The sequence below is a fragment of the Nycticebus coucang genome, chromosome 12, assembly GCF_027406575.1.
Source record: "Nycticebus coucang isolate mNycCou1 chromosome 12, mNycCou1.pri, whole genome shotgun sequence".
In the NCBI taxonomy this organism is placed as follows: domain Eukaryota; kingdom Metazoa; phylum Chordata; class Mammalia; order Primates; family Lorisidae; genus Nycticebus; species Nycticebus coucang.
This window is the reverse complement of record NC_069791.1, coordinates 44,715,522-44,730,614: the sequence shown is the minus strand read 5'-3', so window position 1 is coordinate 44,730,614 and position 15,093 is coordinate 44,715,522. Positions and strand designations below refer to the sequence as shown.

The 15,093-nt window shown below is 41.9% G+C and overlaps 1 protein-coding gene across 1 annotated transcript in view; it reads right to left on the bottom strand.

Moving 5' to 3' along the window:
- The window catches only part of GUCY2C (guanylate cyclase 2C), an 84,112-nt gene that overhangs the window by 65,768 nt on the left and 3,251 nt on the right, over window positions 1-15,093 (bottom strand). The window contains exons 2-6 of the mRNA XM_053555434.1: window positions 9,628-9,740; window positions 8,059-8,123; window positions 4,705-4,920; window positions 3,476-3,597; window positions 1,644-1,740 (exon numbers count right to left, since the gene is read on the bottom strand). Of these exons, the coding sequence (XP_053411409.1) occupies window positions 1,644-1,740; window positions 3,476-3,597; window positions 4,705-4,920; window positions 8,059-8,123; window positions 9,628-9,740 (613 nt within the window). The remainder of the gene's footprint in view (window positions 1-1,643; window positions 1,741-3,475; window positions 3,598-4,704; window positions 4,921-8,058; window positions 8,124-9,627; window positions 9,741-15,093) is intronic.

Genomic DNA, 15,093 nt, shown 5'->3' with positions numbered 1-15,093 from the left:
TTGACAACTTTGCCCTCTTTTCTTTACTTTTGTAACTGAAAGGTTGTGATGGTTAATTAAATTATCTTCCTGTACATCTAGCCATCAAAGAGGCCCACAGTTCCTATACTTCTATCATTAAAGATATTATATTATTATAATAAATATCTATTATTTTCATGCTTTGAAAAGTATAGTTAATTTAGGTGAAACAAACTGGCAAATTATGGGAAAATTATAGAATAGTAACAGCCTGTGACCTGAATACAGATAGGTAATGATTAATAATCCAGTAAGATAAGTGAAGTCATGTGATGTACCTGCTGGGGACAAGGGGCACAGCCACACTAGTGACACCTTCTTTAAGCCTAATCAGACTCAGATATCACTGTGGCACAGTTTGTTAGTGGGGTCTTCACCCTTATCAGAAGATGAGTGGTTAAAAAAAGAAAAAAAGATAGGGATGTGACAAAAGGTGGTTTCTTCTGTCTAAAATTTCCTCGCCTTAGTCCCAAAGAAGTCATTAACTCGTGACTGTGCCACAGAGGACAAAGAATAATTTTGTAAATCAGACACATATAATTGAAACTCTACTCTTATCAGAGGTAAAAGTAATCTAGGACCAAAGGCCATTAGCAACTGAAGGGAAAAAATGTGGCTTACATTCCCAGGAATAATATTATTGAGTCATTAGCTTATTTGTCATCTCCTGGACAAAGATCTTAAAACCAGGCTGTAAATCAGGATGTGATGTTGACAGAGCAGGTCTCATAAATGAATGCTATAATTGACTTAAGAATGAGAGTGTGATTAAGAAAGAATGGAATGGACATAGCTACAAGAGGGTCTCTACCTAACAAATTCAAATGTTGTGATTTGGTTGTTTGTACCCTCACATTAACCTGAAGTTAAAAAATTTCTTTTTCAACCAGAAAAAAAAATAACAAATAATGTATTAAAGAAAAAGAAAAAAGTTTTTTCTGAGACAGAGTCCCCCTGTGTTGCCCAGGCTAGAGTGTCGTGGTGTCAAAATAGCTCACGGCAACCTCAAACTACTGCTTTAAGCGATCCTCCTGCTTCAGCGTCCCGAGTAGCTGAGAATATAGGTGCCTGCCACAATGGCTAACTTTTCTAATGTTAGTAAAGACAAGGGCTCACTCTTGCTTGGACTGGTCTCAAACTCCTGAGATCAAGCAATCTTCCTGCCTGGGCCTCTGAGAATACTAGATTACAGGTGTGCGCCACCACACCCAGTTAAGAAAAAGAAGATTAATTCAATATAGATACCACACTTAACGGTTTATTTACTGTCAATGGAAGGGTCTCGGTACCCACCTATCAGGTACAACATAGGAATATACTGTACACTTTGGCCTTCACCTTACAAATGCAAATAATGTAACCCAATCGTATGTGCCCTCATATTAACCCAAAATTTAACAAATGGAACAGACAGAGTGTATAGAATAAATTATTCAATAATTGCAAGGCAAAAAAAAAAAAATAAGAAAAGAAAGAAAGAATGGAACTTTAGTTTGAATATTATCATTCTACTGAACCCTGTACGAGGCTGTGCAAAGCAAGAGAAAAGAAAACGTCTCCTGCAAATCCTTGAAATACTTCCTTTCTGGAAGGAAGCAGTTTCTTCCAAATATTATACCTACTTGAATAGATCCACTAGAATAATTACAATGTCTTCAGCCACCGTGTGGTTACCCCTGAGGGTGCTGATGGTGGTTGGTGTGCCACACGTAACGATCACTGGAGAAGAGAGCAGGACAAGGGAGAAATATATGATGGTCCACACACAAATGGGGAGAAACACAGTTGCCAGAATTTGAATCCAGTATGTACATGTTACAATTTTTAAAGATTAACACCAATTCCTCAAATTCTCCTTCCTGTATTATTATTACTTTCTCGTGTACAGCTAGTAGTCAGAATAGAACTACATGGGATCTTAAAAAAAATCACTTAACTCATTCCCTTTTTTTTTTTTTTGAGACAGAGCCTTAAGCTATCTACCCTGGGTAGAGTGCTGTGACATCACAGCTCACAGCAACCTCCAACTCCCAGGCTCAAGTGATTCTCTTGCCTCTGCCTCCCAAGTAGCTGGGACTACAGGCGCCCATCACAATGCCCTGCTATTTTTTTTGGTTGCAGCTGTCATTGTTGTTTGGCCGGCCTGGGCTGGATTCGAACCCGCCAGCTCAGGTGTATGTGGCTGATGCCTTAGCTGCTTGAGCCACAGGCGCCAAGCCTCATTCCCTTAATTTTATAGATTTAAAGAGGCTGGAGCCAAGGTGCCAAAGGGTCAAAGAGCTAGTAGATGATAAAGATAGCTTTCACGGTCAAGTTTATGAGTCTTGGTTTAGTGTTTATTCCATAATACCAGGCTGGAGTGGTTACAAAAGCTATTTTCATAGCAAAGTAAAGGCACCTCATGACTTATAAAAGTGGTTGGAAAAGATATAGTAAAAACAAATGTGGGAAGAATTTAGGAAGTCTTCCTGAACAGTGTTCCCTGGGCTTTGTCCATAGCTTAACTTAAAACTCCATCTTATTAATGTCAATGCCAGTTTCCAATCTGAAGTTCCACCACTAATTTCAGCCGGCTGCCTACGGAATGCAAGGCTTTAAGAGTAACAAGAGAAGAGTAACAGGAGTTGGCAGACACTTTGGTAGATCTTTTCATATGCTGTGTATTTAGTTGAATTGTAAACTCTTCAGGGATATAAATAACTTTATACTTCTTCTCCTTCTTCATATTTGGGTTAATGTGTCTGCAACTGATAGATTCGTAATGTAGCCCCTGCTTGATAATGGCAGTAAATGATCTGAGTGATACCAGGAAATCTGCCAAGCAAGGATCTTTCCTTGTAGGAAATTCCCACAATTGATTCCTTTGCTTCTGATATATTCTTGTCTGTAGACAGAATTATGTGGGAACTATAACAAATCCCCTAGTAACTTAGGATGATTTTATCCCATTAGCCATTTACAATTGGCCTGTAGCTGGGAGATCATTGGGTAAGTGAGATACAGAAAGATTAGGAAGGGGAGACGATCTTTGCTTATCCTGTAATTTTTCCCAAGGCTGTATAATCAATGCATTTACCTTTTTGGACACCAGGGGTATCAGGATTCAGAATGTGTGAGGATTAGTCACAAATCCAGAAGAATGTTGCATCGAGGTGAACTTAAAAAGCAGTTCACTGAGAGTGGGTCATGGTATTTTTTCAATTTATAAAAGCTGGAGTTTAGCATTATCATTACTTTTGTTATGTTAATATAATTACTCAATACTATTTTTAGTAGTATTAGTCAATGAAAGGAATGATACCATGTATAATGAAGTCACATGAAATTATGCATCTCCGTAAATATACAAAATATATACAGGTAAAGATAATAGCAATGGGAGATTTGTCAAAATGCCTCAGATGGAGATGGTAGAAGCAGAAATTGGCAAAAAATTAACTTTTTGTCTTCTTACCATTGCTTTTCCTGTTGTGGTTTGTTAAGATAGCCTGAAACTGATCCTTATTTCTCAATGTCTCCTTAAAACTGAGTTCCTGGGAAAAATAGGAAACTCCAGCCTCCAGAGCATTGAGGTACCTAGAACAGGAAAAAGAGAAACCAGCTCAGTTCCCTTATGGGCTTCCATGCCTTTCACTTTTTATTTGCAGATCTGTCCTGGGACTCATTCTTCTAAAATTCATTCCCACTATTAACCTAATAGACACAGCACACCATGATACCACTGGTATGGATTGTGAACAGCTAATTTAGTGGGAGGATGGGTGGGTTAGGGATTCTTCCCATATATGGGCAAGCAGTGCACATTTGGCAGGTCCCTTATGATGATTTCCTGCTACTTGCAGAAGGAAGATTCTACTCTGCTCTGCAAACCAGTCCCATTAGCACAGATACGTTTGAACTGTTGCATCTACAGTACAACAATTGAGAGTTGATAGGAATAATTTCTGCTCTTATATGAAATGGAATTTTGTGTGTTCTAAGTTCACCCTGAAGTTTCTAAGAGGAGGTTTCAGGGCTGAGTTCTGTACTTCCTTAGATGTAATCCCTGGTGGCATTTCACCTTACTCTTCTGAATACTTAGGTGGAAGAAGACTGCACAACAAGGTCATATCCTGAAAGTAACAGATAGTTACCTGATCAGAAGATTCCCTGTACTACTTTTGTTGGAGTCAAGTGAACCTTGCAATTTTTTTTTTTTTTTTTAGCAATGGAGCCCATTACTCCTGTTCTCCCCACCTCTCGTTCCTCTGGAAAGGTGTGAAAGAAATTTTTTCTAACTAACGTAGGTATGATCAGGACGCACATTCTCTGGTATCATATCTTACACAGCAACACAAAAATCCTAACTTGTAGTTCTCATTTTATTTATCTGTAAAATGGGGATCATATTACTTGTTTTCTTCAGAGAATGTACTGTGAGGAATCAATAAAACTAATGTGAATGTACGTTTGAAACTAGAAAGTGTTGCAGATACAAGATATGCTGCTTATTTTTACAACTTTATATTCATTTTGACCTCTTAGCTTTTACATTGTGTAAGAACGTGGGCTGGTGTCCATTCCCAACATGGTTAGAGGTGGAAGGCACTTCAGCTAACACGTAGGTGACCTGCCATGAGTCTCTGGCTTCTCTACACAGCAAATGCTAGCAAGTGCTAACTGAATATTAATGATCTTGCTTACCAGAAACAGTCTTCAGACTCTGTGCCATCCTTGTAAACATATGAAGAGTTCCAGGAAAATGTTTTAAATGGCATATCATTGATCCTCCAAAAGTTAACCAAGAAGTATATCAATTTCCTGGCTGGAGTCATTAGCCTGGTTAAGGTTTCTTTATAGTCACATGACAATCCAAAACTTCCAGCTGAAATCATGGGGTAGCTCAATTCTGTGTCAAGGCTATGCCAAGACGTGAGAAAGAAACCAGTATCAGGATTAACTTAAGTAGCACAAATAAGCTTCCTCTTTAACCTGTTCCAACATGCATATAATGGCAAGAACGAAACAGGGTCACAAGGGCAGGTTTCTCATTCATACAAGTGTCCCTCCCACACAGAGGAAATGAAAAACAATGAACTTTCATGAATAAAGCACGCTTTCATGAATAAAGACATAGCAATGAACAATATGCTATGTCTCAAGCACACTGTAGGGGGTTTCCTACAGTGAAATGAATGAAACCCCCTACAGTGTGCTTGAGACATAGCATATTGTTCAATTGGTTACTTCGATTTATTCCAAAATGAGTTATCATGGTATCTGAGCTAGGACATAGTGCTAAGGAAATAGAGGATGGGCCACCACAGCCACCGTTGAGTGTAAGGGTGCCCGCTGCACTTTTTCCTCCATGCTGTGAGCTGTCTTTGAGACAGACATCGGTTGACGATTTGGGAGCTTTTCCCCTGCTCAGCACCTGGACCTTCTTGTACTTTCCTAAATATATCAAGCTTCCTTCCCAAGAAGGCCTTGACAAATGCCAGGAATGATCTTCCCCTGCCTCTCTGCCAGAATGACTCTTATTCATTTCTCAGGTCCTCGCCTACACATCTCTTTATCAGAAAACCTTTCCTTGATACCCAAGACCAGGTAATGATTTTCTCTGTTTAGTATCTGTCTTCCTCATTAGAACTTAATATCTGTAGGCTCCTTGAAGGCAGGGATCATGCCTGGCTGTCCACCGCAGCATCTCTCATCTGCCCGGCTGGTATGGAGGTGCTCAGTGTATATCTAACGAGGGAAGGAAAACAACATCCCCTTCCATCTCCAGGGCTCCAGGCTTGCATCTCAAACTCACCATGTTTTTTTTTTTGTGTGTGTGTGGTTTTTGGCGGAGGCTGGGTTTGAACCCGCCACCTCCGGCATATGGGACCAGCGCCCTACTCCTTGAGCCACAGGCGTCACCATGTTTATAGCAGACGTATCGATTCTTTTCTTCCTCAAAACTGCGCCTTACCCTTTCCGTCTCTTGTAGTGTTTTGTTATCTCAAAGGCTTCTTTGGCTACTTTCTATCCTCACCCCACAGCCCATCAGTTCTCAAGTACTCTTGAGTCTACCCTCCACTCTCTTCTCTGTCATCCCCTTTCCCACATCCACAGCTCTCTCATTGGTTTAGGGCCCTGTCCCTGCTGACTTTCCTGACGTGTCTCTGACAGTGTCTCTCCGACACACTGTGGCCAATTATTCTTTTCAAAGTTAAGCTTCTTCTCATGGCACAAACCATAGTAGCTTCTGATGTAAATCTCATGAAATGCAACTTCCTTCACCTGGCTTCCCTCCCGTGAACTTCTAGGTATGGCCCAACTCACTTTTTCTAGCCTTCTATCTCTATTGTTCCCCATACATTTCCGGAACTCCAGTTAATGCAGACTGTCACAAAGTCCTTCACCTCTCTGCTTCTTTGCTTTTTACGTACACTTCTTCTTCTGCCTGGCTGGAAAGCTCATCCTCTCATCTCTACCCATTAAAATTTTACCCAGTCTTCAAAGGGCAAAAGATACCAGCTCCTTCACGAAGTCTCTCTCCTCTCGGAGCTTGACCCCTCACCCAGAGGCGACCCCTTTTTTCTGTGCATCCTGCCGCTTCTCGTTTGTACTTCTCTGGCGGAAGCCTTCACACACTGCCTTGCGTTGGACAGCAGAGTCCCTGGCACTTCTACTTGGCTAGGTAGAGGCAGGGTTTTACTCTCCTCCCACACCACTAAAATGCTGCCTTGCACATACAAGGGTGAATCGATTTTCTGAATCCTCCTTTCCTTCTGATTGTACTCAATAGCAATATTACTAAGTGATTAGATGATGGTTGGGCATGAGAGCAAGGAAGAGTAAGTCTGTACCTGTCTACATTTTGCCACAGAAGACAGACTTAAAAAGTGCCTCTGTGGTGTGCCAGTGGGATGGCATGGGCCTGAGCATCTGAGTCTGTCTGTACTGTGGGTGTGAAGCATCAAAAGCACTTTGCAGGCTTGGCGCCTATAGCTCAGCGGCTAGGGCACCAGCCACGTACACCCAGCTGGCACATTCAAACCCAGCCCGGGCCTGCCAAACAACAATGACAATTACAACAAAAAAATAGCCGGGCGCTGTGGCGGGCGCCTATAGTCCCAGCTACTCGGGAGGCTGAGGCAAGAGAATTGCTTAAGCCCAAGAGGAGGTTGCTGTGAGCTGTGATGCTACAGTACTCTACTAGAGTGTGACATAGTAAGACTCTGTCTCAAAAAAAAAAAAAGTACTTTGCAACAGAAATTTCAGAGGTCTGTTTACCCTCTGAAATCTACTGCAAGGGATCTTTCTACACAACTTTCTCTGTGTAGATAAAAGATGACATTTGACTCAGGGTCAGCCTGAACAGGTGAAAGAAAGGTACTTGAGAGGGATTTCGACTGGCAAAGGAGTGATCAGGAGAACAAAGTGTTTTGCACTGATACAAATTACACTGCATGAAATGAATGAGAGGGAAAAGAGTGATTTTCCCAAAGCCAGAAACATATTTTCATTCTGAAATATATTGAAAGCTTTTTTCTCAGATGATAAGAATATGGTGCAAAGTACTTCAACATGTTGCTTACATAATCCTCAAATAACCCTATGAAATAAATGCCTTGTCATTTCCCCTCCTTTCACAGACCTAAGCTTAGAGCCTCGTCAACAGCCTGAGGTGCTCACTTCCTCTTGTGTTTTTCTGCCCTCTGCCCATACCTTTGTGGAATATTTTATTCATTAAACTCCTCAAATTGTCCAATTTCACTGGCTCCCCTGCTTCCTGTCAAAATTCTTTTTACCTACACCACATTGCCCCTTAAGCTCGGGTGCTAGTAACTCAGCCGAACAGCTGCTGTGATTCACCCCTCGCTGAGCAAAAATAAAGTTATCTGGATCAAGAGATGAAAGTTACAGAGAGATGGCACGAGGCTGGAGCCCCAGCACGCCTGATTGTGATGTGCTGACAAAACTGTTGTTTGATGAATCAGTTAAATTGCAATGTCATGTCTTGACTTCAATTCATGGTAATATTGGACAACAGCGAAGCAAACGACTTACTACATCTGGAAGGTGGAATACGTGCACGAGGGCCCTATGAGGGCACAGCCCAGCGTTTTTTCTTTCTGTAGGAGGAAACAAAAAACACACAACTAGGGTTTTAGGGATTTAGTTTTAATCCCTAAAACTAAAAAAAAATTATGCAACGGACAGGAAAGAAGTGACAAAGGGAAGGCTCTTGGAAGATGAGGAGGTGGGCCTCCCAAAATGCTTGAGCAGAGCAGAAAGGAGCAGTGTAGGGTGCCTTGGGCCGGGCAGGCCGACTAAGGCATGAAGAGGTCTGGGAGGGAAGAGATGCTAAGAGTGGAGGGGAAAATGTTCCCTAAAGGTGAGCTCCCTAGAGGCGAACCTGGATTCCTCACCCAGTGGATAGGGAGAAGTGGCAGAGGAACTGGGGCAGGCTATACCATTTTAAAAGCAGTTATCAGCAGACCAGATTGTGGGGAGGTGAGATTTGGAGGAGCTTTGAAGGGAGAGGGCAAGTTTCGGTTTCAGGGAGAGCTACATAGCAGGGCCAAAGTGAACAAAATACAATGTGATCGACTGGGTGATCATTGATCTTTTTTTTCTCCAATTTCTCAAGGGGAACCTGGTTAGGCACATCTCACCCCTGGCTCTCTCTGTAGAAGCAGAAAGAAGCAGTACACGCTCTTGGAGTTGTGACAGGGAGTTTGTCAAACTACCTTTACTCACTCCTCACCCTCCCAAGATTGGGCATCACCTCTGTGATCAGCCACTCTTTGGGACACGAGTGTGGCTTGTCTGCTCGGTGTGACATTACTGATGGAGGTTTTAGAGCCATGGCTCCACACCCAGTGTCCAAGAAGGGATTCTTGGACAGCCTTTGCTTCAGTTTCTGTTGTTGCGGGGTAGGGATAGGGTACTCACAAACCTACTTGTCTCCAGAGAGCTTGCCATAGTTTCTTAAAGCTCTGATTGGGGTTAGGAGTTGAGAGTCGAGAGGAGGAACTAGGCCAGAATCTCCCTTCCCAAGTCCATCCTTCGACACGAGTTACTACTTTAAATTTAGTGGTCAGATTCAGGCTATTAGCAATTAACCTGTAATCTGACATACAGTAATGACTTGCAAAGGAGATTTCTAGTGTGGGCCTTAAAAGATGTTTTTAAACATGGTTTATGTGATATTTCTTGAGGGACACAAAGGCAAATGAGTAGGCAAATCCTTTTAAGAGGATTTGTTCTGTAAAGTTTGGATTTAGTCAAAAGGCCATATTCAAGGATGCAGAAGGCCACATGTCGCCCCGAGGCCACAGGTTCCCCACCCCAGAACAATTTAAAATAATTCCGCTCTATGCCACTGAAAGTGTACAGATAGTACATGGCTGAAGTTCTCCCTACTTTCTTGGATTCCTGGAGAGCCCTCGTCACTTGAGAAGTGTACAAGAACTGAGACGCCCATGGGAATCTGTGGGGTGTCGGGGGGAGCTGCCTTCAAATCATTGCTGGGGATGACAGGAGAGAGGCTACAAGGCCGCACACCCAGCTTTCACACTGTGGTCATCCTGTACCCAGAGGCTATGAGCTGAGTCTACAAAGGCAGTTACTTACTAACAGCGTCTTGAGCAGGTTGAGACCTTCGCAGGTGCTGCTCCGGCAGTCCCCTGAATTATGAATCACATTGTCCGAGTTGAAGAAAGTAGCATTCACAGTCACATTTATACCTGTTGTTCAGACATGAGGGAAAATAGAAAACTAGTGTTATTTTTCAGTAGCTTATATCAGCCATGAGATTTACTGTGTGTGGGGGGGGAGTGGATATCCATTTTCACGTCTAGGAATATTTGAGCTCTGAGTCCCTGTTTTTACTCACAGTCACTTCTTTCCCTAGTTCCCTCTCTCCAGCAGTGTTGTGGCATAATTTACCCACCATAAAAATTGTCCATTTTAAGTAAATAATTCAATGACTTTTAGTAAATACGTAGAGTTGGGCAACCAGCCCCGCAGTCCAGTTTTGGAACATTTTCATTATGTTTCCCACTCTCTTCATCTTCTTTTCCCAATCTCAGACTCAGCAAGTTTCCTGCATGGGACTGGTGTTAGGAAAGCGAAAAGACAGACATTAGGATCTCCTGCTCTTTCATTTCCTCAGGATGCTGGTTCTGTTTGCTGCCACCGTGCACAAGGCTATAGTCTTCCTTGGAAATTCATCCCACCACCCAGTCAACAGAAGTTTCTACTACGAGCCAGGTGCTCCCCTTCTTGCTTGTGATACAGCATTGAACACAGAAGTCCCACCTTCACAAGGCTCATGTATTCGCTGGGTGCTCACAGAGTAGCCATTTCTGATAGGGTGTTCGTGGAAGCCTTTAGAACAGTATTTTTCAACTTTTTTTTTTTTTTTAATCTCAGAGCAGATCTGAACCTGTAGTTAAGCTTCTACAGCACGCTTAAATTATGTTGATTCAAAAAAAGAGTTTAAAAAAAGAACATACTTACTGTGCTTTGAACTTCTTTCTAAATAATTTAACAATCTTTCAAAATATTCCACAGCACACCTAAGGTCCTCTCCTGGCACACCAGCATGCTACAGCACACTGGTTGAAAATCACTGTTCCAGGGGGAGCTGGGACCTGAGTGAAGTGAGTGTGAACTATGCAGATACCTGGTTTCCAGTGAGAGGGAACATCAGGGACAAACGTCTTGCACAGAGTCATTCTTGGCATGGTTTGGGAGGAGCAAAGAGGCCTACGTCATGGGAGAGTGAGCAAGGGGCAGTCAGGGAGGAGGTGAGCTCAGTGTATGGCCATGGAGGTGCTAGTAAGGGCTTTGAATTTATTCTAGGATTAAGTATATTTGGAGGATTTTGAGCAGAAACATGATATTGTCTGACCATCAGTTATTTATTTATTTATGACAGAGTCTCACTTTGTCACCCTCAGTAGAGTGCTGTGGCATCACAGCTCACAGCAATGTCAAATCCTGGGGCTTAAGCAATTCTCTTGCTTCAGCCTCCCAAGTAGCTGGGACTACAGGTGCCCACCATAACAGCTATTGGCTATTTTTTTGTTGCAGTTGTCATTGTCATTGTTGTTTAGCTGGCCTGGGCTGAGTTCGAACCTGCCAGCTTCAGTACATGCGTCCAGTGCTGTAACCCCTGTGCTACAGGCACCGAGCCATCATTTTTAAAGTATCTCTGGACTCCAATGCAGTGAATAGATTATGGGGACAAGAACAGAAGAAGAGAGACTTTTGAAGAAGCTGTTCATAACCTAGGTTAGCTTGGACTGGAATTATGGTAGCAAAAGTAGAGAAAATTGACTGCCTTTTGGATATGTTTTGGAGGTAGAAAATTGATGATAGATAAGATATGAAGTACGAGAAAAAGAGGATGATGGATAACTGTAATGTTTTTGGCCTAAGTGGATGAAGGGAACTATTAGTGACCAAGATGGGAAAGGACATGGGAAGAATAGGTGTGTTTATGTGGCATGGTGGGAAGGAATTGAGAGTTCAGGTGGACATGCAGTGATACCCACTAGACCCTGACTAGAGATAACATATAAGCAATTAAAAAACAAACCCATCCGGCGCCTGTGGCTCAGTGAGTAGGGCGCCGGCCCCATATGCTGAGGGTGGCGGGTTCAAACCCAGCCCCGGCCAAACTGCAACAAAAAAATAGCCGGGCGTTGTGGCGGGCGCCTGTAGTCCCAGCTGCTTGGGAGGCTGAGGCAAGAGAATCGCGTGAGCCCAAGAGTTAGAGGTTGCTGTGAGCCGTATGACGCCACAGCACTCTACCCGAGGGCGGTACAGTGAGACTCTGTCTCTACAAAAAAAAAAAAAACAAACCCATCAGAAATAGTTATTAATGCAGCCATATGTATTGATAGAAAATTATTACATATTTGTCTCAGATTTATAATCTTATCACAAAAGGGATGTCTTGGTCAGTTTTCTAGAGAGCAGAGCCTTAGACAAAAGCTCTTTTGGGTTTATTACTCCAGAGTCCTATATACGTACATGGTGGGATTTGAAATCGAAACCATAATTGTTTCATCCCAAACCTACTGTGCATTTTTGATATCACGGATACAGATAAATGCCTGAGGGAAAGACATTTTATCAGCTAAGTGATCCACCAAAATGCTAAAACCAAAATTTATCAAGGGTAGGACTCCTTGGTCTCAACTCATCTTGCTGTGTCACAAATTTTAGCCCCTTTCTCTCCTGCAGCATTCAAGATGCAGAGGAAGCAGTGTACGGGAACCACATGTGGATTAGCCTCAGGAAGTCCCCAGGTGGGTCCGAGCAATCAGGGCCACACTTCTCAGATGAAATGAATGTGATTAACAGTCTGACTCTCATCTATTTCTTTTTTTTTTTTTTTTTGGCCAGGGCTGGGTTTGAACCCACCACCTCTGGCATATGGGACCAGCGCCCTACCCCTTTGAGCCACAGGCGCCGCCCTCTCATCTATTTCTTATGGATGAAGTCTTACCAGGCTATATTTCCTTTTTCAATAGACCAGAAAAGAAGCTGCGTGACATTGTAAAATCGCCAGAAAATCCCTTCTTTGTTCTGAAAATCTGCCCTCCTATTTTAAAATGTTTCTCATCACAGATAAAGACAAAAACAAGCTCATTTGTGTCCTAAATGGAATGAGAGTTTTGATTGGATTTAACTCTCGTTCACAAAATTTCTCCTTTTAAAAAGCAATTCAAGTTTTCAAAACAACTTTCTCTTTGAAGTATCTGCTCTTAGTCACAAGGGTGGTTGGTTTTAGTGACCAGAATACCACTCCTGATGATTAACATTTCTTTGGTCTACTCCTAAAGCCAGTGTAAAACTGTGTTTATTCTAGCCTGGGATAATGGAGAACTCCCATCTTTAGATGAAAGCGAGGATCTTGATGATGATATCCCCAGACATTGCTAGAACCACATTATGGAAGGTAATAAAGAGATAGCAGAACCATTTGACCAAGGACTGTCTGTTACATATTGATCCTCTTCCAATAAAAGATGACTAGGAGGCTAGGCATGGTGGCTCACACCTGTAATCTTAGCACTCTAGGAGGCCGAGGTGGGAGGATCACTTAAGGTGAGGAGTTTGAGACCAGTCTGAGCAAGAGCAAGAGCCCACCTCTACTAAAAATAGAAAAACTTAGCCAGGCATAATGGCACACCCCTGTAGTCCCAGCTAGTAGGGAGGCTAAAGCAGGAGGATTGCTTGAGCCTAGGAGTTTGAGTTTGCAGAAAGCTATAATGATGCCACTGTACTATAGCCTGAGCGACAAAGCAAGACCCTGACTCAAAAGAAAAAATATATAAAAGGTAATTAAATCAAATGTTTGATTCCTAATCAGAGTTGTCCTTAATTCTGCCAAATCTACAGGGAGTCTGGGAAGCTCAGTCATTAGTCTGGCATTATCAGTGACTCTGATTTGGTTTTCTTCTATGTAAAATCAGGTTAAACCCAAGTGGAGTAGTTTTTAATCATTATTATGTTTATGGTGATGCATGTAGAAAGGGAACCAATGTTGAATATGTTGAATGTGACCTTGGACAAATGACTTTATAGTTCCTCATCCATTGATTGATAGAATAGAGTCAGGAAATCTCTTCCACTGTATGCTTGGCATTGGGGTATGAATTTTTGCCTGCTTTATATCACTTAATCCTCCCTTGAATTCTTTCAGGTAATTAATACTTTATCATCCTAATTAAAAAATGAGAAAATGGGGGTCTAGAAAGGTAGATTAACCTGCTTAAAGTTACACAGTTAGCAAGTAGTGGAGCTGGGATGTGAACCCAGGGCTATCTGATTGTAGAATGTGATGTACTATGCAACAACATTCTCAAAGTATGAGCTACTGAGGACCGTGAGTCCCTTTTAGGGGATCTAGGAGGTCAAAGCTATTTTCATAATTAAACTGAGATACTCTTTGCCTTTTACATTCTTCTCTTCTCATGAACATATATGAAGTCTCTGGAGCCTACAGGACATATATCATTGCAAAAGATTGAATATAGAAGCTGACATGAAAATATAGACATCTTCCATTAAGCCTGACATTGCAAAACAGAAGCCATTCTTCATCTCCCCTTTTCTTTTGGCTTGAGGAATACAAATTTTCTTTCATAAAAATATTACTTATATTAATGGGTACAGTGCTTATTTGTTACTTTTTAAATAAATTTATAAGCAAAAATATTGCTGTTTTGATTTCTCAAAAAACTAAAAATAGAACTACCATATAATCTAGCAATCCCACTCCAGAGAAGAGCAACCCATATATAAAAAAGATACCTGCACTCATAGGTTTATTGCAGCACTATTCAAATAGCAAAGATACAGAATCTACCTAGGTGTCCATAAACAGAGGATTACATAAAGGAAATGTGGTGTCTATACATCAGGGAGGACTATTCAGCCATAAAAATAAATGCAATCCTGTCTTCTGCAGCAACATGGATGGAACTATCATCTTAAGTGAAAACAACTCAGACACAGAAAGACAAATGCCACGTGTTCTCACTTATAAGTGGGAGCTAAATAATGTGCACAGGTAGAAGCAGAATGTGGGATGATGGACAATGGAGATTTGAGGAAAGATAGAGAGAGTTGGATGACGGGAGGTTGCTTGGTGGGTACAATGTGCACAGCTCCAGTGATGGACACGCTGAAGGCTCTGACATCAGCACAATGCAATAATACAGGGCGGTCATAATTTAAAATTGCACATGAACTTTATGACCACTTTGTATATCAATGTGGCAAAATTGCACTTGCAACCCGTGAATATATACAAATAAAAATAAATTTTTAAATGTAAAAATGGGTGGAAAAAATAAAATGCTTCTCAATTTTAATTTCCAATACCATACATGTTGATACATGTAACAACATAAATGGAACTCCTCAGAGCCCTCAATAATTTTAAAGAGTTGGCTCAGTGCCTGTAGCACAGTGGTGACGATGCCAGCCACATACACCAGGGCTGGTGGGTTCGAACCTGGCCCTGGCCTGCTGAAACAACAAGGACAACTGCAACAAAAAACAGCTGGGCATTGTGGC